Source organism: Zingiber officinale, chromosome 6A (genome assembly GCF_018446385.1).
Source record: "Zingiber officinale cultivar Zhangliang chromosome 6A, Zo_v1.1, whole genome shotgun sequence".
NCBI lineage: Eukaryota > Viridiplantae > Streptophyta > Magnoliopsida > Zingiberales > Zingiberaceae > Zingiber > Zingiber officinale.
In genome coordinates this window covers 110,574,215-110,600,574 of record NC_055997.1, presented here as the reverse complement: position 1 = coordinate 110,600,574, position 26,360 = coordinate 110,574,215, and the positions used below count along the sequence as shown (strand labels likewise).

The following is a 26,360-nucleotide window of genomic DNA, read 5'->3' as shown; positions in this document are numbered from 1 at the left end:
ACACACACACACACACACACACACACACACAAATAACAAATTTCAAATTTGTTTAGAATTATTGTATAGAGGATTTTATAGAGAGAAATGTAGATACAATTTATGGGTCTGCTGAAACTCTAGAATGATTAAATGCTACATTCTCAAAGATAACATATCAAATTACTCGCGGAGAAGATAATAGCAAGTGTAATCCCATTGACTGTTGATTACCACACGAGCATGTTTTCTTCAAATGGAGCATAAAATTGAGAGAATCCTAAGTCACCATTTTGAACAGGTAAACTATCATGAAATTTGTTACCTTGCACTGAAGAAGGGTTTCTTAATGTGCTTTTCCAAAAGTTTCCGTGCATGTTCTTCAACCTAAAAAATCAGCATCATAAATAATGCAACCACAAGAAAAAAGTAAAAGTAGAAGATTCACATAGTAAACCTTGTTTTCCATTGAACAGAGTGCAAACTTCCATCCATGCCTTTCATTGATATTACATAACAAGGCATCTATCCACTCACTTTTGCCTGAATTTGGAACGCCTGTTATTAAGGTCAGCTCTCCAGCCACAACCTGCTCAAAAAACAAAATAAATTTCCAAGTAAATCTTGCATAAAATTGTAAACATTGACATGTATCTATGAACTCCCGTCTTGCCTAAGAATGTCAAAGAAATTGAGATTCTTTTATATCATTGATCCAGAATTGGTAACTAATAGATTAAAAAATGCCACAAACAATAAATTTTGAGGACAAATGTTATAGACTCGAATATCTACAAAGATGGCAACTCACAAAGAAGCTATTGCATGATTAGCATGGGACACAAAAGTGTAAATTGATACAACCGCATGCTGGATGCTGAATTAGATAGTTGGCATAAAATGAAGCCTAACCATTGGACTTTGTGGCATCATTTTGGCATCTTAAGTTCAAATTTTTTGAAAAAATAAAATACGAAAACTAATCCTGATAAAAGGACATACACATGAGATCCTTAATAAATCATTTTTGGCATCTCAAGAGCAACATATGAAAAGATTAAATTGTTGGTTAAAATCTGAATGATTTGAGGTATTATTGCTGTAGTAACCTCTAAGAATTTACAAGATAATATATTATTGAGGCATAAGAAATTTCTCAATCCAATGGATCACATGAGATTTATAATCACAATTCTAATATAACAACTAGCCACCAATTTTCTGCACTTCCTATCAAATATTATGATATAACAAAAAAAATAGCAAGAGTCCTAAAAGTTAGCTATGAAGTTTCATCTACATAGCAGACAAGAAGCTAAGCCAGCATAATCATAATAACTCAGTCAATATAGAAACCAGTTCTGTAATATCATATCAAGGAACACTAGTATATTGTAAATTATTGACAGCAGCTAGTGCATTGCAAGCAAGCAATAAGGTTTTTGCAGGATGAAGTGTTGCTTTGGCTCAATTATTCTCTTGATCATTTCATGCAACACCATAATCATATTAATGCAGAGCACTTTTTATTTATTTATTTTGAGTGGGTCATGCAAGTGGTGCAACTCTGTCAAAGCAACTCAAACTCAGATGAAGAAGATGGGGAACACCTTATAAGCCCTTAAAACAAGAGTAAAACCATGTTAACAATTGCATTAATCTTAATATAAGATCAATAATTAGATAAGATGTGTATAGTAGACACAAAATAGTTGGGAATCAAATTTTGCTGCTGTTTGTTGTCATGTAAGCCAGATCATTAATGATTTTGTGGTTGTTTGTCTAAGAGTGGTGATCTTGTCCGAAAGCTGAGAAGACGACGGGTGGGAACGTGGTTCTGGTGTTGACTAGAAGAAGACTCCACACTGTCTTGCAAAACCAAGAAAGTTAGTGCTAGGCCAGGGAAGGGGTCCCCGACATTAGCCCTCCGACGTTCAAGTCAGTGATCCATGTATGAGGAGGAGAATAGTAGTAAAAAGACTGTAGCAATGGTCATTTTCAAATATGAAGCATCGAATACCTCCGCCGGTAGATGGAGACCCCTTTTTATAGTGCCACGTAGCGTCTATGCATGCATCCCAAAGCGAGTACACGTTTTCCAAAGCTTTCTAAGAAAAGACAAGTTGAAAAGTGTCTCTGACGCCTTTCCTTAAGCGTGCACGCAAATCTTTGATGTGACATACTGGAAACTTCTAAAGTACGATTTGCCTGCGGGACATTCTTTGTTGTCGGCGACACAAATTTTCAAAAGGGTACGATAAGACGTGTATGTGGGTCCCGCTTAGGTCGACAGGGGGCCCTCGGCCGAGCTAGTGACTCGGCCGAGGTGTCACCAACTCGACCGTACTGAATGGAGCCCGTTCTTCATTCGACCAACTGTTGTCGGAGAGGCGTATTAAGGTCTGATCGGCCAGGGCGATGGGCCGGATAACTTAGTATTTGGCCGCACAGACGATCTGGTGGGCATTTCACGTCCGACCGGCTCTCAAGGTCTGCTCGACCAACTTTGATTTATCCACACTCCGCGGTCTCGTAGCCCACCTAGCCCTGTGATTTTAACCGTTTGACTTTGACATTCATTTCAGTCGGTCTTCCTTACTTTGACCCTCCTTGGGGGGTCCATCTTCATCACTGTATCACAAATCTTCCCCTCAAATTTAGTCGAAAGAGACTGTAAGTCCAACTGACTGGACAATTAGTATTTTTTGCAACTCTTCTTCCCGACCATACGTTCGGCTTCCGGATCGCCGCTCAAATTCTAAGAAAACTCCTTGCCTCTCAAACAGGGGACTTCGAGGTTGACACTGCCTAAATCGAACGTGGACGACGGTTAGCCATTTGTTAGCTCTTTTTTTATCCCTTTCCCGAAAGACCTCTCATACTCCCAGTGCGTTTTAATTACCGCTGACCTGATTTCTCGAAAATCACTCAAATCTATTTCCATTAATGCGAAGCATGCCCAACATGCTTTTTAATTATGTGCCTGCTAATTATATCCTTTCATCATAAATGCATCTGATGATCTGCCTCCATGTGTCATTTTTTCCTGCCGTCGAATGTATGATGTGACAAGCGACTGTTGGGATTCGATGTGACGGCTGTCTTTTCGAATTCGACAACCCAAATTAAGCCTCGCTTTCCTAAACCCTTAATCAGACGACTCTGATTAACCGACGGCTGGGCTTTTTAAACCCTTTATTTCTCCCTTCGCCGTATCGGGCTAGTCTTCGTCTTCCTTGCTACTTGCTCTATGTTCATCGCGGGCGATTCTTCTCAAGTAAGTTCTTTCTCCTTACTCCCTTCGATCTCTGATGGCGCGCTCACCTTCTCCTCCGATCATCTCGTAGCTGTGGTACACCTCCACCGAGTCCGACTTCAATGGTGACGAGATGGACCAAATGAAAATGACTTATCCCATTCCTGACGATTATCAAATCGTCATCCCTTCTGCATATGATTGTCCTCATGCGCCCCTGACGACTTCCTTCCTTTCTTTAAGGATCAACTATACGTCGGTCTTCGTTTTCCTATCCATCATTTTTTCTCTGAAGTTTGTAGGTATTTTCACATCCCGTTATCGCAATTGGTACCTAATTCCTTTAGGTTACTGTGCAGGATTGTGGTACTATTCCGTTTGTATAGAATTTCTCTCATGCCTCGTATTTTCCGCTATTTTTATTATCCCAAATTATTCGAGTCAGGCGTCTTCCCTTTCAAGCCCGAGTGGGCACCGTTTATTTTGAAAAAATGCTCACGTCCAATAAGTATGGGTGTAAATGAGTCAAGCCGCTCATGAGCTCATTTAAGCTCGTTTAATGAGGCTCGTTAAGATAAACAAACCAAGCTCAAGCTTCACAATATTCGACTTGTTAGCTCGTGAACATGTTCGTTAAGCTCATGAATCAACTTTTAAATAAAAAAATAATAGTTTTGATATTGAATTTATAGATTTTACACTCTACTTATGAAAAACATAGACAAATATATTAAATTTATTTATTAGAATAAAATTATAAATTTTAACAAGAATATTATAATTTTTTAAAAATATATAATTTATTTTTTAATGAATAATTAAATTTATAATTTATATTTATTAAACTCGTTTAGGCTCGATAAAAGCTCAAATAAGCTCGTGAGCCATGAATATATTCGTTAAATAAAACTCGAGCTCGACTCAATTATAAACGAGTCAAACTCAAACATCCAAAAATTCGGCTCGGCTCGACTCGATTACACCCCTACCAATAAGGATTGTTATTCTCATTACTTCTACATCCGACTTCCCAACCGACCCGCTTTTCCGAGGGGCTAGCAGTTGGATCTACCAAACTCTCCAAGGTTGGGAGACCAATGGGAGTCGACCTACCTCCAAGCAGCCGCACAATTGGCAGGTCTAAAAGACCGCATACACAAGCTACTGCTAGAGGGCGTCTTGTATATATTCGGGCTGAATCCCATCCGAGTTAGGTTGCCCAGCCGAGATGGAGAGCCACAAGCTCTTGCCGATAAGGCACTCTGAAGAATAGAGCGGAGAAGCAGAAGCGAGCCGGGGGGGGCAGCAAGTGACGCTGCGGCCGACACTGGCGAGCTACCTCCCGAGCGCCATTCCATGGCGCCCAAAGCAGTTCCTTCAGAATCTGCCACCTCTGGTGAGTCGCTAATCCAACACTAGCGCCGCAAAAGGCTCTGGCCGAAGGCTTCTTCCCGCTCGAAGGTCTCTGTTCCACAAACTTCTGCTCCTGCGTAGGCTCTGCGACCTCCATCAGAGCGGGTGAAAGCTCTTCCTCTACAGCCCCCGAGAAGGCGGTCAGTCTACCGACTCCTCCATCCTCCAATCGAACACCATCGCTGTCAACGTTGTCGATCGGCACCATCTTTCCTACCACTTCTTCCGATCGACTCAGTGGCCCCTGTATCTATAATCCATTCAACCCCACTGTCTAAGTTCAAGAGCAAATCCACTTTAGAGCCCATCTATCAAACTACTAACTAGCGCCACCCGGACGACGCCGAACCACGTTCCCCCAAACACAAGATCATAATACAGGGTCCTTTGGCACAGACCTGGGCGAATGCTAGGGCTAGGGCGACGACAATTCCACCTGATGAACTCGCTGACAGTTTCAGCGAGAAATCTACTAGGGTAAGTTCATCCGGACTTTTTACATCTGTGTTTCTTGATTAGTCATAATTAACTTCTTTTTCTATCCATTCAATTTTGGACGGAAGGCCTGACTCTGTGCCAGAGACTAGCCCACCTGGAACAGGAGAATAAGCAGCTGCAAGCCCCGATCAAGGAAACAAGCGCCTCGCAAGCTCTAGTCGAGCAATTACTCAATTAAAGGACGACTTTGAGAGAACTTCTGAGCAACTGTTGAATTTCAAGCGAGCTCTGACCGTCGAAAAGGACAAGAACCACAATCAAGCCATCAAGCTGGAAAAACTTAGGAAGCAAGCCCACAAGTTTGAGGCGAAGATCAACTCGGCCAACGCTCGGAAGCTCAGGGCTATCGAGGACCTCAACACCAAGAATAAAGAGGGTCGTGCCCTAGCAAAGAAGTTGGAGGAGCAGAAGCCACCTTGGCCGCAAAGCAAGTCGGTCATACGACCGAGCAGGCGGGCCACGAACTCCAGCTCGGCGAGCATAAAAGAATAATCAACGAAAAGGACATCAAGCTATGCTCACTAACGACCGAACTTGCTAGGTACAAGGAGGAAGAACCTGGCCGATTGGAAACCTATAGGATGGAGTACCTTCACTCCAAAGATTTCAACCAGATGTTGACCAATCAGACCCTCCGACTGTTCGACTATGGCATTGATGGGACCCTTCAGCAACTAAAGGAGGGCGGTTATCTTTCAGCAAAGGTCCCGGCAACGTTCATCAAGAGGGAGAAGATAGTGGAAGCGCTCCCATATGACATGGTTCTTGCGACTTGGCTTAGCTTTCTTTTAAGTTTGCCAACAACTTCTTGTGGCAACTAAGTATTTCTTGTAAAAATTTTCTAATTTTCTAAGTTTGATTCGGCCCGTTATGTGTTTTCGAGTTCTCGTTCTGTGGATGCGCTAACTTGTACCTTTAATCTTTAAGACTTAGCTTCTTCGATCTACTTTGAGTGAGAATAAACTCACTTATAACTTGGTCGATCAACTCGAGAGCCTTGGACATTTAGCGCGAGGACTTTGCTCACTTATAACTCGACCCAACGGCGCAAGACTCAGGAAGCACAAGAAAATGCTCACTTATAACTCGGCCGAACGGCTCGAGAATCTAGAGGCTTCGCGCGAGAGCAAGCTCGCTTATAACTCGGCCAAACGACTCGAGAGTCTAGGACACTTAGGCATAAGGGCATGCTCACTTATAACTCGGTCGAACAACTCGAGAGTCTGGAGGCTTCATGCGAGAGTAAGCTCGCTTATAACTCAGCCAAACGGCTCGAGAGTGTGGGATATTTAAGCTTGAGAACATGCTCACTTATAACTCGGTCGAACGACTCGAGAGTCTGGAGGCTTCTCGCAAGAGCAATCTCGCTTATAACTCGACCAAACTACTCGATAGTATGGGACACTTAGTCATGAGGGCATGCTCATTATAACTCAGTTGATCAGCTCAAGAGTCTGGGACACTTGGCGTGAGGGCTTTGCTCGCTTATAACTCAGACGAATGACACGAGTCTAGAAGCTTCGCGCGAGAGCAAGCTCACTTATAACTCGGTCAAACGGCGCGAGTCTGGGACACTAAGTCGTGAGGCCATGCTCACTTATAACTCAGTCAATCGGCTCGAGAGTCTGGGACACTTGGCGCAAGGGTTTTGCTCTCTTATAACTCGGTTGAATGACGTGAGAGTCTGGAAGCATTGCGCGAGAGCGAGCTCACTTATAACTTGGTCGAACGGCGTGAGAGTCTGAGACACTTAGTCGTGAGGACATGATCACTTATAATTCGACCGAATGATGTGAGTCTGGTGCACTTAGTTGTGAGGGCATGCTCACTTATAACTCAGCTGAACGGCACGTGAGTCTAGAATCTTCGCGTGAGAGCAAGCTCACTTATAACTCGGCCGAACGGCGTGAGAGTCGGACACTTAGTCATGAGGGCATACTCACTTATTACCCGGCCAAACGACATGAGAGTCGGACACTTAGTCGTGATGGCATGCTCACTTAGAGCTCGGTCGAACGGCACAAGAGTCTGGGACATTTAGTCGTGTGAGCATGCTCACTTATAACTCGGCTGATCGACTCGAAAGTCGAGGACACTTGGTGCGAGGGCTTTGCTCGTTTATAACTCTGCCGAACGGAATGAGAGTCTAAAAGACTGAATAATTTTCATTTAAATCTTCCTACATTCATAGAAAAAATATGTTTACAATTTACATAAATTTAATCGCAAACTTACTATACCTGACCCGATAGGACTATAGATGGTTTGCGCTCCAAGACCGGTCCAGATTCCTCCCATTTTCATCTTGTAGATAATAAGATTCCAAGCTGAGCTTCTATATCACTTTATATGGTCCACCCTATGGGGCCTCTAATCTGCTGATATCGTCGACCGGCTTGATTCTCTTCCAAACTAAGTCGCCGACCTAAAAAGATCTAGGAATAACCCTTCTGTTGTAATTTTGCTTCATTCTCTACCAGTATGTCATCAGCCGAGCGATTGTTTTATCTCTGATTTCTTTTATTAAGTCCAGCTCCATTAAACGCCACTCGGAGTTTTCTTCGTCATATAATTGCCTCCAATCGGACTCCACGCCTATTTTGACCGGCATTACTGCTTCTCCCCCAAGTGGAACGGAGTTATGCTGGTGGCTTCTCAAGGCGTAGTGCGATAGGCCTATAGCACGCTCGGCAGCTCGTTAACCCAGCTTCCTCCATGGTGGTTGAGCCGAGTTCTAAGTCCTCTGATGATTTCTCTGTTGGAGACCTCCGCCCAGCCATTGCTCTGGGGATAGGCTATTGAAGTGAAGGCCTACAAAATGTCATAGCTGGCACATCATTCTTTAAGCTTCCATCCTTGAAATTGCCTTCCGTTGTCAAAGACAAGCTTGTGAAAGACGCTGAACCGACACACAATATTTTGTCATAAGAATTTGATAACCATCTACTTGATTATTTTAGCGAGCAGTTCAACTTCCACTCACTTAGAGAAGTAGTCCACAGCTACGAGAAGAAATTTTCTCTGACCGATCGCCATGGGGAAAAGTCCAACAATATCCATGCCCTACTGGTCGATTGGGCAAGAGACAAAGGATACCTTTAGTTCTTCCGTAGGTCTGTGGTATGTTCTGGTGTCTCTGACATGATAGGCAAGTTGTTACTGTCCGAGCGACATCTGCTTGCAAGGTAGGTCAAAAATATTCAACTAATAAAATTTTCTGAGCTAGTGAACAGCCGCTCGGATGACTGCCACAAGAGCCTTGGTGTATTTCTTGCAAGATATATTGAACGTCTTCTGATCAAATACATTTGAGCAATGCCCTCGAGAAAGCTCTCTTGTATAGGTGATCCTCTATTAATGTAAACCGCTCGGCTCTCTTTCTTATTAGTCGAGCCTGCTCCCGGTAAGCCAACACATTGCCTAATCGGAGGAACTCAATCAAAGGTATCCTCCAATCACTTGGAGCTCCTAATTTAGCCGCTCTTTCAATATGAGCTACCAACATCACCTGCTCGATCGGCCTGTCCAGCACTATTAGACTTAAAGAACTTGCTAGCTTGGCCAACTTATCTGTATATTGGTTATCCATCCGGGGGAGCTTTTGCATAATTACCTCTTGGAGTCCTGCTTTTAACTTCTCGAAGGCCGCAACATATAATTTCAACCTGCCATTATTTATTTCGAAGGTACCTGAAAGTTATTAGGTTGCCAGTTGGAAATCCGAGTAGATAAGAACTCGTGTTGTTCCTACATGCCTGGCTGCTTGTAGACTGACGATCAGAGTCTCGTATTCTGCATCATTATTTGTGGCCCAGTAGTTCAAGCGAATGAACAGCTGCATTCTATCTTCGCGCGGTGATATTAAAAGTATGCCCACTCCACTGCCCTACAGAGTGGAAGAACCGTCCACATAGACTCTCCATGTTTCCTCTAGCTCGGGGTTCTGTATTTCCGTCACAAAATCGGCTAAGGCTTGTACTTTAATGGCCGATCTGGGCTGGTACTGTATATCAAACTCGCTTATCTCCGTTGTTCACCTGATTAGCCGTCCAGATACCTCAAGGTTGAGGAGAAATCAGCCTAGTGTGTTGATAGTTAAAAAGACTATGGGTTGAGAGAGAAAATATGAATATAACCTCCGAGCAACCAAGACCAGCGCGTAGGCCAATTTCTCGAGCAGGTGTAGCGGCATTCAACGTCTTTTAATAAATAGCTCAAGAAATACACCGACTGATGTTCATGGCTATCTTGTTGCAGCCAACCCGACAACTCACTTTGTGGAAGACAAGTAGATCCAAAGCGGCTCGTCGGCAATTGGCTTTTCAAGTAAAGATAAAGAAGATAAATAAACTTTGAGCTCTTCCAGTGCTTTGTCGCATTCGGTGTCCCATTGGAATTTAGTGACTCAACGCAGAATCTTGAAAAATGGCTTGCTCGATCGGACGACTTGGAGATAAATCTTGACAAGGCCGTAATTCGTCTAGTCAGATGCTGAGCTTCCTTCATATTGCATAGAGAGGGCATGTCTTAGAGTGCTTTTACATTACTAGGATTTGCCTCAATTCCCCGCTCGATTACAATGTATCCGAGGAATCTTCCGCTCTTCGCTCCAAATAAGCATTTGTAAGGTTTAGCTTAACTCTATATTTTCTCAAAGTCTAGCCGATCAGTAGCCCGGAGGAATTTTATTAATATGTCATCTACATATACCTCCATATTCCGGCCGATTTGCCGCCATAACACTTTGTTCATCAGTCTCTGATATGTCGCTCCGATATTCTTCAATCCGAACGACATGACGTCATAGCAATAAGTCCCGTCGATCATGATGAAGCTGACCTTTTCTTGGTCCTCCTTGGCGAGTGGCACCTGATGACATCCTTGATATGCATTCAGTATGCATATCAACTCGCAGTCGGCACTAGAGTCCGCCACTTGATCGATGCGTGGCAACAGGTAATAGTCTTTTGGATAGACCTTGTTTAGGTCTCTAAAATTAATACAGACCTATCACTTATTCTCTGGCTTGGATACCAACACACCGTTGGCCAGCCAACTCGGAAATTGTACCTCCCTGATATGCCCAGCTTCGAGCAACTTTTCCACTTCTGCTCAGATAATTTGATTTTGCTTCATCCCAAAATCCCTTTTCTTCTGCTTAACCGGTCGGGTGTCCGATCGGACGTACAACTCATGTTGCGCTATTGATGGGGAGATGCCCGGGAGCTCGTGGGTGGTCCATGCGAATACGTCATGATTCTGCTTCAAGCAAGCAACCAGCTCGGACTTCTTCTCAGAACTTAAGTCGGCTACAATGAACGTGGTGGCGCCCGGTCGGCTGGGATGGATTTGTACTTCTTTTTCTTCATACACCAGAGTTGGGGGAGCCTCCCGAATCGTGTTAACCTCAAGTCGTTGAGCTTTCCAAGCGGCTCTAGACTCGACTCTTACAACCTCCACGTAGCATCTTCACACCACCAACTAATCGCCTTTAACTTCGCCCGAGTCGTCAGGAAATTTGATCTTTTGGCAAAATATAGAGACGACGGCTCATAAATCGTTTAGCATCGGTCGGCCGAGAATTACATTGTACGCGGAAGACGCGTCCACCAGGATGAAGTTCGGTCGGCCGAGGATTACGTTGTACGCAGAAGACTCGTCCACCATGATGAAATTCTTCCGACGAGTTCTCATGAGCGGCTCCTCTCTTAGTGAGATGGCCAACCAAACCTGCCCGATCAGCAATACCTCGTTGCCTATGAAATCGTAATGGAGTTGTTATGGGCTAGAGTTCACTTTGTTCAATTTGAAGCTGATCAAATGCCTTCTTGAATATAATATTGACCAAGCTTCCCGAGTCAACAAAGGTCCAGTGGATATTGTAATTGATGATCACTATAATTAAGTCATCATCATGAGGAACCTCCATTCCCTCCAAATCTCGAGGATCAAAACTGATTTTCGATCCCTATACTTTTTCTTCGGTGCACCCGACTGCGTAGATTTCCAACCACCTGGCATGCGACTTCCGAGCCCGATTGGAATCATCGTCGGTCAGGCCTCCTGCTATCATGCTAATGTCGCCCCGAGCGGCGTTGCTACGATTTTCTTCCTCCCGGACTAACGGGCGTGGCCGCTCGACAGATACCCGAGTGAGCCTTTGATTATCTCTTTGCTGGGGCTGTGGTTGGTGCTGCTCGGTAGGCATATGGCCTTGATCATGTTGTCTATCCAATCGGCAGTAATGGTGGCAATCGGGAGAGGACGATTGGCGGTGAATTCTATGAGGAGTCGGTCGGCACAGCATGGGCTTGAGATGGTAACAATCCTTCGTATTATGAGTTGTCGAGCGGTGATAAAAGTAGAATAACGGGCCCACTGTCGAGGCTCGATGAATTTTGTCCGCTCGGCCTCCACATGCTGGACTGCATAGGCTCAGGGCCCATGATGTTGCTGTGTTACGCTCGCTCGAGGCTCGAGGCCCTTTTGGCGGTGGAAGGGTGTGAGCAGCTTGGTGTTCAGGGACAGCCATTGGCTCGGGGATGACTTCTTTTTTCCAACTTGATTGGGCTTCTTAGATGTTGATGTACTTCATAACCCGTCCGAGTAGATGGTTGAAGTTTCTCGAAGGCTTCTTGATAAGTGAGCGAAAGAAGTCATTATCTATAAGTCTCTGCTAAAAGGCACTTACCAAGATCTCCTGAGTGATTGATGGGGCGTTCATGGGCACTTGATTAAATCTCTTAATGTAGGCCCGTAACGCTTCATTGGGCCCTTGTTTAATCGCAAACAGGTTCACATTATTCTTCTGATAACGGCGACTGCTAGCAAAATGCTGAAGAAAAGACGCTCGGACGTCCTTGAAGCTGCAGATAGAGCCGATCGGCAAGCGTTTGAACCATCTATGCGTCGATCCGGAGAGCGAGGTGAGGAATAATCGGCAGTTAACTCTGTCGGTGTATTGGTGGAGCATGGCTATGTAACTCTCCGATCGTAAGAGGTCTGAAGTGAGGTGGCAATTGAGCGTCGAGGATTTCTTGGGAGAACTGCCTCTTGATCCGCTCAGGAGAATCGTCGAGCTAGGGTGCTTTGCCTTTCCGTATATCCCGGACGGACACGATCTCAAAAGATAATTGTTGGGTTTTTCAGCTCAGCCATGCTCTTCTGAGAGCGTGCGGAATAACGCCCTGTGGTACGAGACGGAATCAGCGTGTTCGGTGCTTGTTGGAAGGTGCTAGTGGCTTATGGTTCGGGTTGCGACTAGCAAGGTCTTCCACTCGTGTTCTTTGATCAGCTTGCTAACCTGTCACCGATACAGCAACATCATTTGGCGCTCGGCGATAGACCACTATCTCCTGTTGCTGTTGCACCATCTTTGTAGCTCGGGCATTAATCAACATCTCTAACTCTTCTTGAGTTAACGTTACTGTTGTGAGTCGTCCAGCATCATCCATCTTCACGTTTCCGATGCAGGTATATATCCCACAGATAACGCCAAATATAATCCTGTCCGAAAGCTGAGAAGGCGGCTAGCTAGTAACGTGGCTCTGGTATTAATGGGAAGAAAACTCTGTGTCATCCTACAAAACCGAGAGAGTTATGCTGGGCAGGGAAGGGGTCCCGGCGTTAGCCCTCCGACGCTCAAGTTAGTGGTCCGTGTATGAAGAGAATAATAAAAAGATTGTAGCACATAAATCAGGCACATAAATTTCTAACACCTTTCCATAAGTTAGTGGTCCGGCGTTTTCCAAAGTTTCATAAGAAAAGACAAGTCGAAAAGTATCGCTGACACCTTTCCATAAGTCAGGCACATAAATCTCTGATATGACAGGCTGGAAACTTTTAAAATACTATTTGCCTATAGGTCTGTTGTCAGCAAAAACTTCCAAAAGGATACGATAAGACGTGTATGTGGGTCCCGCTGTAGGCCGACCGGGGGCCAATAGGCCGAGGCATCACCAGCTCGGCTGTACTGAATGGAGCTATCGTCATGTTCTTCATTCAACCTTACTATTGTCGAAGAAGCGTATTACGTCCGATCGGCCAGGACAATGGACCGGATAACTTAGTATTTGGCTCTTAACCTCGACTGTAAGTGTGGAGGTTGGTCGCTCGGACGGTATAGTGAGCACTTCATGTCCGATTGGCTCTCAGGGCCTGCTCGGCCAACTTTGCCTTATCGACACTCCGCGGTCTCATAGTCCACCTAGCTTTACGATTTTGACCGTTTGACTTTGACCTCCATGTCAACCGGTCTTTTTTACTTTGACCCACTTTTTTTTTTTTGAGGGGGGGGTGGCATCTTCATCACCGTATCAAGTGGGTTGTTAACTTGTTATCTTATTTAGCAGAATTGAGATGCAATGCAGTATAGCACTTATATAAAGCATCTAGCATTACAATTTAAGGATATATTATGAATTAGTAAATTTAAGCATCTCTCTTTTAACCATCTATCCAACTCCTTTCTCCCTCTCTTCCGACCTTATCTCTCTTATTCTATTCTTTTGCAATTTCTACCTCCTCTTTATTTCATTTATTCCCTCTATCCTGTTCTTTCCTATCTTCTCATCAACTACTCTTTCCAGTCATGTCCTGTATCACATATACTCACACATTTGAGTGTTAGCCATGTCCTCTATAACAATCACAGCAATGCAATGCACGCTTCTTATATATGGTATATCGGAATGTAGACTCATGCTTTTAGTTTTCGATGGTAGAATTAATTTCCCTGCCAAACAATTAGGTGATTGGAAAAAAAAGGATCAGATACTGCTCCTGCTCAGGTTAGTTCGTGAATAGGGCATGCAAAGTCATAAGAAATGACTGGTTTTCAAAAAGCTGGATCAGTTTTCTCAGATGGATTGAAATCTCAAACAGGCTCATTCATAGTTTCACGTAATTAAATTTTGGTGGGTAGAGAAAATATTTTTTTTCATATTTTAAACTGCCTTAATGATAATTGCATCAGAAGAAATACTAATGTAATTGCAAACTGATTAATCTAGTTCTACAACAATGCTTATACCTTATGTGCTTATGATATATAGGTTTCTGAATAATTATGATTATTCACAACTAGAATTTTGGTTATCTTAAATGGATATAATAAATATCAGTCTAACCAATTAGCTTGTCCAGATTGAATCACAATTGACTGATTGAACATGGGTTCGATCAGTTAACCAATGTCCAAGAGCTTCTCGGTTTGATTTCTGAATCAGTTTTAAAACTACGGAGAAATGTGAACATCTTGCTAGTACGTTAGGGTAGGTCTACCTAACTATGCCAAAAAATATAAAAATAAAAAATAGCTAGCTTGAATAGATTAATTAATACACACTATAAAAAAAATATCACCACGTATATGGCTAGATGTAAACTAAACAAATCATAATTAAACTCGGAGAAGGAAATGTTAGCATTTTAGTTTTCAAATAAATCAAAAACATATCCCATGAGTAATCAAGTTAAATTCTTACATTGTATAATCCGTCCAAAGCTCTCCAACCAGTAGAGACACCGAGGTGTTCTCTATTACTCTGGTAATAGTATTCATCAATCTCATGAACAAAATCTCTGAACTTAAACAGACCCTTTATAGGATACAATTCAGCATTTTCTACAACCTTCCTCAAAGAATCGGGTCCAAGATACATTAGAACCTGGAGCAAAAGAGTAAAAAAAATTTTACGACAACATAACGAGGGAAAACCTCAAAAATCACTTTTTCTTTTTTGCTTCAATATTAAGATGTTAGGGAAAAAAGGTAGCCACAGAGGCCTTCTTCAGTCGAAGGTTAGATAGCTGGTCAAACAAATGGAATCTACATGCATAAACAAACTCCCTTAACCCATTCAAATAATCAAAAATGTAAAACAGAAAAATTAATGACAACCGAGATGACACTTCTTTGGTGCCCAGAAAGAAATCATAATTATGTATTAAGAGGCAGCAAATTAATGAAAACTATGGAACAAAATCTTGATTATACACCTCGTACTGCAACTAAGAATAAATCCAAATCTGTCATTCCAGGTACAGCCTACATTCCTATAACTAGTTGACTCAAAACCCATATTCTTAAGAAGTGGCTGCGAACATATGGTGACATGACCTTAAAAGCAACTTGACTGGATCGAAGTCTCCAGAAATTTTTAGGGACTCAGTTATTGGTCCAGTTTTGGATGCTGACACAAAATAGCACAAAAAGAAACATGGATCGTCCTGAGTTTAACTAAGAAAAAATAAAATGCATATTTAATTACAATAATATTTTTAAAACCTAAAAAAATAGTCAATTAATGTGACCTAAGCTGAATTTTAGAAAATTCTAAAACGTGTGGAAGTAGATACTTACAAACAAGAAATTCCTCAAAACCACAAGAACTAATATTTCTAAACTCTCAAATTTAGGGGGAAAAAAGTCTGAGCAAACCTCATTAGCATCTTTGCAAAGTTCAGCATCATTTTTCTTTGGCCACTTAACTCTCCAGCACCTAGTCAAGAATAAGAAATTTACAGTTCATGATATAAAAATGATTAGAGTTAAACAGCATGAAAAGATCAATATAGTGGAGCCCAAACAGTTGGCAAGCAAGACTTGTGATTGTTGTTACAACAGTAAAAACATTTAAGAGGATAAGAACAAAGAACCATGATTTAACAAAGAACCATTAATCATGCACATTGACAAACATGAAAAAGGATAAAAGATGGTCACCCATGCTGAATCTTTGATGATAAAAAACAAACCTTTCTTTACCAAGGCGTCGTGCTAGTACTTCAGCTACAGCTTGGCCCGAGGAGTCAGAATCTGTTGCTAGTATTATCCGAGATGCCTAAGACGTTCAACCAAAACATTTCATACAAAATCAACAAAGCAATTATCACTCAGCCAATCCAAGCTAATGTTCAATTCTTATTTATTTGTTTCACGAAAAACCTACCTTTTCTAGATACTCATTGCAGTTCCACAAATATTGGAACTTTGTATCCTGGCTTAACATAATAAAATGATGAATGTTAGATTCTGATATTGAATATTAAGTGTACAAAATATAAAATGTAATTAAAAAATTTATATATATATATATATATATATATGAGAAAAAAAAAAGAATACTCTGATCATTGCAATGATTTTTCCAATATAGATAAGTAATGTTTGAAGAATATAGATATCCTCAAGATTAGTAGGTTACACTATATTGCCACGGCAAACATAAATCAGAAAATCAAATATATGTCTGAAAAAGCACCCTCGATAAAACTAAATTCCAGTGTTATAAATGACGGTAATGACCGCCTACCACCGCCTCAGTGACCACCTACCGCCGCCTAGGCTATTGATTTTTTTACTATTTTTTATACATAATATTATAAATAATTATTATTCTTAATAATATTTAAATATATTAATTAAAATATAAATTTAATCGAAATATTTAAAAATAATATATCTATATATAAAAATAAATAATTGTTTGTTATCCTGGATGCCCAATTTGGGCGCTTAGCATGGGGGCCAGCGTCCATTTATTTTAGCATTAAGCAAAAAAAAAAAAAATCAAACTGAAACAAATTTTTAGGTGTGCAGGGTATCAAACGCCTAGAGTAAAAAACCCATATAATTTTTAGGTGCGCAGGGTATCAAACGCCCAGAGTAACAAACCCACAAATATATATATATATATACAAACTGAAACAAATTTTTAGGTGTGCAGGTATCAAATCAAACACCCAGAGTAAAAAACTCATATATATATATAACTGAAATAATTTTTTAGGTGTGCAGGGTATCAAACGCCCAGAGTAAAAAACTCATATATATATAAGATAATTTTATTAAACTTTAATTAAGTCTATTTAAATTATCTTAATTATAGTTAGAAGTTGATTAAAATTATTAACCTAAAGTTATTTAATTAAACCATAACTTACAACTTACCCGCGCTGTTTTGATCGGACAATGAATCACGCATCACCAGGAAGATGCATCGCTGAGCTCGAACGATGCATCCGGGACTATCGTCGAACCGGGTGACGCTGCCGAGCCAGGCGATGCGTCATCCGGGATTGTCGCCGAGCCTGGGTGACGCCTCCGGCCCAAGAGATGCGTCCAGACACATCACGGTGGCGAAAAGATGGCCGCAGTGGTGGTTCCAAGTGCGGCGGTAGTGGAAGGAGGTGAGTTACCGCCTAAAGCACCGCCTCAAGCAAAGGCGGTGTGGTTGATGCCCGCCTCCTAGCTAGGCAGCTGCCTTGGCCTCCATTTAGAACACGGCTAAATTCAATTGGTTTTTGCAGAATTATTAGCTAGTATATCTCTCAATTAAATTGTCAACAACCAACAATAAGTTTAAGAGGACTTATACAACTAGATAATTGCAAATTGACAGCTTCAAATTGACTATCTTAAAGAGTTTCATGTTCTCAGAAGATAATGTAAAGTTTGATTGCAGTTGATTGCAGAATAGATGGTGATAAGGATTTCCTCAAAAGTATTATATTCTTATCATGTAACTTCTGTAGCTAGGCAAAGGGATATAGCTAACCAATCAAATGTCATAATTTTCAAAACAACAAATTGTAACAAAATGAGAGAATCAGTTAGTCCCTCTTTCACTATGAATCAAATTCATGGAGAAAAGTCCCTTCTGTTATGACTTTAGTATCTCTCATGACTTTACAGCTATTGCGGATGATGCTTGGATTTCTACACATCATATGTCAATCCTATAAAAATTTGGATATCATGGAAGACTTAGTTATATCAAAGGAAATAGCCAATATACGTTGCATACGTTAATTTTAAGGATTGTGTATTTGAAAGCTTCTAGCGTACAAAATTCTTTTGTATTTATTATTATTATTTGTAGTTTGCTATCTAGATGGAATAAATCAGTGCATCATTAACCAAAGTTTTGAGTCAATCTCGCAATAATTCAAAGACAGGATCCAGCAGAAATTTTGGTTAACCTATCGAGGAGAATTATTATAATACCAGTCTGACCATCTGTTATACCTCTAGTACACAGTATGACTGATAAAATCAAAGGCATAAGATGAACTGTGGGTATAAAAAATTTGTATGTTGTCTCTCATCATTGCATGAACCAGTAATCAGTTAGTAGAAAATAGTCTGATTGGTGTTTTAAACAATGCTTCATGTACAGAGAAAAATTACTATAATGATAGAGGGTTTTCCCAATCAATAACAGATAATTTCCTAACAAACATATGGAATAAGCAACTTGAAATAAAATTTATACAAAGAAATGAATAGATTCTATAGTAAAACAAGTGGAATCAATTACACCAAAAGATATAATGATTGACAGTGTAGGGAATATTGGAAACCAAAGAAAACACTAACATAAATGTATTAAAATGACTTGAGAGCTCTCATTAATACCAATAATATGGTCTTGCATAGGATTATGTTCAATGGAAGGATGAGTCATGTGGCCGACCAAAAATAGTTAGGACTAACAAAACTTATGAAGACAATAATGACATGAAATTTTAAAAAAAAAACATCAAAGTATTGGGTGCTTGCTTTGACATCATAACAATTCACCTTGGAAACACAAAAATTATAGCATAACAATCTTAACAAAGAAAGACTCAAGACTGAGCATAAAAACAACAAAGCGTAAAAGAACACAGAATTCAATAGCATAAGCAAATTTTTTTATATTCCAGGTCTAAAACCTCCAGATCAAGTTGACCGTTGCAAATTTGTTCTACTACACCACAAGGTACACTAATACAATTGAGGTAGCCAGCCTCCTCCATAGAGAGCTTATCTATTTCACTTAGAACCTGCATTAAAAAAATGAAGGAAAGAGATGAAAAAACACCTCAATAAATTAAGAACATAAACCTCAAACTAAAAAATATGAAACATGTGTTACCAAAGCAAAAAAGTATAATTAATTATATATAAGCACAAGAGATTACAATTATAACATCTGTAGCTTGATTTATGTCATCAAGTCCATAAAAGATGCTCTCTGTGCCCAATTCCTAAAACATGGAGAAAAAAAACTGAGTTTTAGAAAATAGAAACACAATATTTAGAGCAAAATAAGTTCAGAGTTGAAAAATATATATTATCTCGAACCTGCCAAATATTCTTGGAGACAGTACGATAACTGCAGCTTACAAGCACTCCTTTCCTTTTGTAACAAAAGGTAATAATAATCTATGAGAAAAAACAAAGAAAAAAAAGATTAACATAAAACACTTCCGTCTTATAATGGTTAGTAAATGCAACCTTGTCAAGATAATGGAAACATTATGATCAAACCTCGTTATCATCTTTACTTTGCATGACAGAATTTCTTCGAAGAGTTTCTTCTGAGATATTTCTTTCTGAGAAATATGAAATGAGCTGGAAAAGTAAATGAATGGATTTAATTTCAGTGAATCGCATCATCTGTCAATCCTTGCTGATAAACTTAAACCCAGAAAAACAAAAAAGTGTCTTATGAATAATGTTGTAAATGAACCAATTGTTCATAAGCAAGCTTGATAAAAGTTTCTTTATATTCATTCAATATGCACAAGGTCAATTAAATAAACAAACTTGATCGTCTTATTAAACTAAATGAAGAAACTGGCATACATATATGATCAGCTTACTAATGTTTGTGAATACAGATTTTAAAATATAAGCGAACAATGTTCTTGAACAAATCTTGTAAACCATATTCATCACCAAATCTCTTATCAAAGAAATCACAAAGAAAGAAAAAAAGATTACAGGCACTCCTTTTCTTCTATAACCAAAGGCAATAATAATCTATGGAGAAAAAAAAGATTACCATAAAACACTACTATCTTATCATGGTTAGTAAATGGCAGCCTCGTCTAGATAATGGAAACATTATGATCAAACCTCATCATCATCTTTACATTGCATGACAAAATTGCATTGAAGAGTTCCTACTTCCTATTGAGATATTTCTTTCTAAAAATATGAAATAAGTTGGAAAAGTAAATGAAAAGATTTAATTTAAGTAAATCACATCATCTATCAATCCTTGCCAATAGACTTAACTATAGAAAAACAAGAGATGTGTCTTATAAATAAGGTTACAAATGAACCCAAACTGTTCATGAGCAAGCTTGCTAAGAGTTTGTTTATATGTATTCAATATACACAAGATCGAGTAAATGAACAAATTTAATCAACTCATTTAATTAAATGAACTCGATAACATATACATATATGTTCAGCTATTTAATATTTGTGAATTGAGATTATAAAATGTTTGTGGACAATGTTCAAGAACAATGTCTACAAATAAAGCTTGTAAACTATGTTCATCAATAAATATCTTATCAAACTTGTAAATGAGCAAACAAGTCTTCAAAATGAACAATCAAACTTGTAATATCAAGATAACTAGCCAACCAAATAAGGTTAAAGTCTAAAAGTTTCAGTCAATCGAATAAACTCAAATTAAGAGTTTGATAACATCTAAACGAACCAAATTCAAGTTAAACTAGAACCAAGCTTAAGCTAAGCTTGAACCAAGCTCGAGCTTGGAAAAAAAATTAAAAAACAAGTCAAGCTTAATCGACCATCTCAACAGCTTGGTTAATTTTACATTCGGCTTGGCTTTGGTTGTTTAGCTTATCAAACAAGCTTAAACAACATAAAACTTGGATCATTTAAAACCCTACATATGAAATAGATCCTAAGGAGTCGAAAAAAAAAGTAAAAATCTTGCATCAAACAAGACAAACTAAAATGAAGCAAGTGAGATTTTCAAATAAAGATTCAAATAATGAATCGCCTTGATAAATTTTTTAATTCATGAATTGTAAGCTTCGTATAAAAAATATGTTATGCATTAATTCTACTTTATTGTAATTACTAAAGTCATGTAACATAATATAATATTTCATTTAATGGCATAATAGTATAGATGGCATAAGTTGATGATGACTCATAAAAAAAAAAGGTATATTGACTTCCATTAATAATTATAATAAAATGAATACTAGGAAATTCTTAATCAAATGTTTTTACATTAAAAAACCATTGTTGTCAAATGAATGATGATATTAGCCAAATGACCTTTGCCTGACAAGACTTCAAAGTCATTTTTAATTTTACCCTTATTCCCATTTTGTATATTGACAAGACAAGACAAGATTTATATTTTTTTAAATAATTATTAGATGTCAAGTCCACCTTAGCTGCTATCCACTGTGATACTTCAACTGCTATTGTTATTTTAATATTTTATTTTCTTACACCTTTATACTTCTATTGTATAATAAAAATTCATGATTTCTTTCTTCTTTTCTAATGGATTTGATTTAATCTCTAATATATTCAGTTTAATTTAATATCACTTTTAATTTGTTAGATTTAACATTTAATGGGTTTTCTTTCTTATTAACAAATCATAAGTAAGATTCATTATGGATAGTATTGAATCAAATCATCACTATTATTTTTGTTTCTAATTGATATATACAAATCCTATAATTGTACATGCGAATCACAATGCATCACATGTTATGAATCATAAATCATACGATCTAATAAATAATCTACTACCATAATATTTCATAAGTATACTAGTTAATTGGCAAAATAAATTTAGTAATGTCAAAGGCTTCCGTTCAACAATTCTCAAGTTATACTACTTGGATCATTCCTTTGGTAGATTCTCACTAATTTAATAATATTATTATTATTAGTTCTATATCAAGCATATCTGCAGAAATGAAAAAAAATATAAGCACATCTATAGCATCTTGTATTGGTTTCTTCTATTAACTAAGAGTTGTTTAACATAACACAGGGTCAATAGACGCTGGAGAAATCACATAAGGAAATCAAGATATACATGACCTCTTCACATAATGGCTCTAGCTGAAGATCCCTTTTAGTGATTACTCTAAAATTCTTATTTTTTGAACCATAAGTTGTATTGGCATCTCCATAAACCTGCAAGCAAGATTAACAAAAGCACACAGACTTACGAACAGATTTATGGTGGTGGCAATGCCATATGTGTAAATTACAGTAGGGGGGAAATACCGGTATATAACCTTTCCAACCACATTTAGCTCTAAAACATTGCCACATGGCTGAATCTCTACAAGGTCAAGACAGAATCACAAAACAAAATAACAATAAATCACTATCAAGAAGGACGTGAAGCCAGATGAATCAAAGTAGCAACAGGAGCACAAGTAAGTATCACAAACATGCTATCAAAAGAAATTTGATAATATTCACCCATCTTTGCGGATTAGAAATGAAAGGCTCCTCTCCGCAGAACTCCCTCCTTCACACTAACCAAACAAAGATCACGAGTTATTTTTAGGCACACTTCAACACATACAGACACTAGTCTAAAATATAATAAAGAAAATACAGCAAAAGCAAATTTGAACATCATTACCTAAACAATTTCCCTATGATTTAATATTTGCACATTGACTCGCAGAAACCAAACATGTCAACACCTACATTATAATTTTATAGCTAAATAAATCATCATTATACATAAGCCAAGTGATGTCATGTAACAAGTACTACAAGCCATGAGAACAACACTTTCAGGCCAACTATATAGAATTATCCCTCCATCAAACTATATGTAAGTGATTCTTTAGCAACGCCTAGAAAGGTTTCACATCAGGTTTTAATCGTCTCATATAAATGAATTCTTGGATTGTGGATTATGATATTAGAATAACAACACCAACCAAGCATTATCCTACTAAATGAAGTCGGTTATATGGATCATTCTATGTCATTGAGCTCTATCTAAAAAAAATGTTGAACCAAGTAACACCAAACCTGGGCGATGGCCTAGCCCCGCTGAAGTTTTCCACTGGCCGCTACGGTAAACATGAGCTCTATCCACTGTTATATCATCTATATTTAAATAAATTTTATCTCATTTTATCATTGCTAACCAAGGGTTTTTTGTCTTCTTTTTCCTCATTTAATGTGTGGATTTGTCATAATTTCACATTGTCTAATTGTAGAGCCGTCTATTTGATTGGGCCTGTCGAATTGGCACACCAAGCAAGTTATGTTAAAATTTTATAAAGTCATTCTAAAGCGGGTTAAGGCGGGCCAACCCGCAAGGGTTGCGGGCCCAATTGGGTCGGCCCGTGGCAGATTGGCCCATGGGTTGAGAAAAAAAACTTCAAAACTTTAAAACTAAAGTGGGGCTAGACTCGCCTAATCTACAACCCAATCTTAAAATTTTCAACCTTTTCTATTTTTTTATTTTTTGGTGGGCTCATGGGCTGACCACGCCTAATTCGCAACCTGCCTTAGATTGGGTTGGGGATTTTCTAGTCTACCAAGATGGTGGGCCGACCTGCCCCGTCATATGATAAGTTTTTGGCGGGTTGGCCCATTTTACAACAATACCTAATTAGAACATTTATTGTATGTCTGTACCATCTTAAGCGCATCTCTCAAGTTTTCTCACAATAGGCACAACCTCGAATATTTCTCTAGCGTTCTCATTTCTTCTTCTATCCATCCTCGTATGTCCGCACATGCATCTTAACATCCTCATCTCTATAACTTTAATCTTTTGCTCGTGTACTCAAGTCACAAACCAACATTCAACTTCATGTAATATATCAAGTCTGATCGTCATTTTGTAGAACTTCCTATTAAATTTTAGAGGTACCTACGATCAAAAAAGACTTGTATTCTATGAAAAACATATCTTTCAACCCCTCCATTCTTTTGCAAAGACAATTCTAAAATACTTAAAGCTTTCAATTACAAATAACTCGATATCTCTTATCATAACAATTGTTTTACTACGTCTAATATTGCTAAACTTAAATTCCATATATTTGTCGTTACTTTCACTTCTAGTATTTCCCACCAAGATTTGAACTTCACATTTACTGCTTCACAAGTCTCATCTACCAAAACAATATCATTTGCAAATATATACAATATCAACTTTCTAGCCATAGATTCAAATTGATTTTCGATCATTGTAGTCTTCTTCCTTAGTGTTTTTCTACCACTCTTTTCAAAGTTTCATGATATAACTCATTAGTTTAATGCTCATATAATTCGTATAATTTTATGCATCTCCTTTGTTTTTATATAGGGAGACTAGAGTACTTACGGTCCATTGATCAAATATATATATTTTTTATTTTTAATATTAGATTGAATAATTTCGTAAGTCATGCAATAACCAAGGAAGGAAACCATTCAATTCCCTAGACATTTTCATTCCTCTATCGGAATATCATCTAGTCCAAAAAATTTTCCATCTTGCATCTCATTTAAAGTTTGTTTTATTTTTGAAGTTTAAAATCTTGATAAAAATTTAAATTTCCAACCTAGTTAAGTTGATCACCTACACCTTTATTAAAAGGTGATGAAAATACATCTTCCATTGCGCTTTTATTTTCCCATCATTCTCTAGTACCATGATGCATTCATCTTTAAAGCATCTTATTTTTTGGATAAGATTTCTTTTGCCATCTCTTTCGCTTTAGCTATTTTAAAGATGTTTCTTTCCCCTTCTTTGGCATCTAGCTATCGATATAAGTGTTAGAAAATTTCATTCTTAACTTCACTCATGGTTTTCTTAGTCTCTTTCTTGTTTACTGCATACTTTTTTAAATCATTTTGTCCTTACAAGTGTAAAATAGCTTATAGGTTGTTCATTTTCGCATCACTTTAACCAACATAAATGCATGCAAAACAAATCAATGAACAAGATTTTCACAATAGAAATTATGCTTTGTACCAACAAACCAAATGATAAAAAATTTTGGTGATCAACAACCTTATCGACCAGCTATTCTAATTGAGAACATATAGGTTTCGTCTTTTATTGATTCTGTATAAAATAATTTAAATTTTCACCCAACTATATAGATAAAAGAAAGTCACAAGTTACAAGTTATACACGTCCCCTTTTGGCAAATCTTATGATGTCATTAGTCCATTGTTAGCAAAAGTCATAAATTACATGAGATCCTGGTTTGAATATATTGTATGAGCAAATCAAAGGGTTAGGAGGCAGAGGTCAAATAAACAGACCTTTGGGCATAATCGACGAACATGCTGCCCGGGCTTACATCCACGACTATGAATCCCAAATGCCTCCAGCTTCGATGTCAAATAATCTACCCGCTTAGCAACCTCATCGCCTTCAACTGATTCATCAAATGGGAAATAAAATCAGCTAAAAGTTCGTGAGAAGGAAAAACGAAAACTAACAGAAGCTAACATCTAAAGCAAACAACAAAATCAATTTTTTAAACTGGGTACCGGCATGTGGACCCGTGCTAGGGCAAGCAACGTAGGAGAAGAATCGGGAAGACTTCAAACAACAGAAGAGGCTATTGACTTCGGAAGGACATCTGATTGAGGTGCGGAGATGGAGAAAGCGGTGGCGGAGGAACGGCGGTGGTGAGCAGACCGAGTTTAGAGCAGAGGGGTACTTGACGCCACCCATGAGGAGGCCACGGATAGAGCGGCGAGGGACTGTAAAGAGCATCACTGAAGTAGCAACAACGTGAAGGCGAGAAGAGAAAGGAGGGAGCCGGGAGGTCTAATTAGGGTTTTCCCCTCGTAGCTCCGCTTGTGGACACGTGTAGACTTGCTGGTCTATTTTAAGTTTTTCAAAATAAAAACCTTTTTATCGGAAAATAAATGAAAAAAAAAAAATACAATCGACCGTTTAATCTCTCGGTGTTTATTTTTTTTAAACGAAAATATTAATTTTAAAACTTTTGAAAAAAAATTATATAATTGTTTCGAATATCGCCAAATTTTGATTAAATTAATTAAAAAAATATTGAACTCATTTATTTTAATATATTATAAGACTTATTACTATATTTCATGTGTAGAATTTTTTGAAAGGTTGTTTTATACATATATATATATATATATATATATATATATATATATATATATATATATATATATATAGACTAAAAGGATAACAAGGACTTTTTTTATTTTTTACCATACATCTCTCCTTTGTGGTTCTACTTTGTGCGCCTCGACCTTCTCGTGTTGTTATTCTTGTTTAATAATCATTTGAATATAACACGTATTGTTGTTTTAGATGTAAAAATATCAATTAAATGCTCATATAATTAAGATGTTCAACTATTTTATTTTCAATAGACAACATCGTAAATTTATTTAATCTTTCTTATGACATGG

At 38.5% G+C, this 26,360-nt stretch overlaps 1 protein-coding gene across 2 annotated transcripts in view; it reads right to left on the bottom strand.

The window, feature by feature from the left end:
- Nucleotides 1–25,758, bottom strand: part of LOC121997419 (twinkle homolog protein, chloroplastic/mitochondrial-like) — a 32,631-nt gene extending 6,873 nt beyond the window's left edge. Inside the window, exons 1-14 of one of the 2 annotated variants that reach the window (XM_042551814.1) lie at nt 25,455–25,758; nt 25,224–25,339; nt 22,419–22,474; nt 22,218–22,275; nt 22,029–22,124; nt 19,464–19,547; nt 19,278–19,358; nt 19,115–19,180; nt 18,866–18,976; nt 16,099–16,146; nt 15,905–15,990; nt 15,588–15,648; nt 14,632–14,814; nt 437–568 (exon numbers count right to left, since the gene is read on the bottom strand). In XM_042551814.1, coding sequence (XP_042407748.1) covers nt 437–568; nt 14,632–14,814; nt 15,588–15,648; nt 15,905–15,990; nt 16,099–16,146; nt 18,866–18,976; nt 19,115–19,180; nt 19,278–19,358; nt 19,464–19,547; nt 22,029–22,124; nt 22,218–22,275; nt 22,419–22,474; nt 25,224–25,339; nt 25,455–25,683 — 1,407 coding nt within the window. In that variant the 5' untranslated portion in view covers nt 25,684–25,758. Of the gene's footprint in view, nt 1–436; nt 569–14,631; nt 14,815–15,587; nt 15,649–15,904; nt 15,991–16,098; nt 16,147–18,865; nt 18,977–19,114; nt 19,181–19,277; nt 19,359–19,463; nt 19,548–22,028; nt 22,125–22,217; nt 22,276–22,387; nt 22,475–25,223; nt 25,340–25,454 lie in introns of those variants that run through there. The other variant, XM_042551815.1, reaches the window with a different exon arrangement.
- Nucleotides 25,759–26,360: the final 602 nt, after the last annotated feature.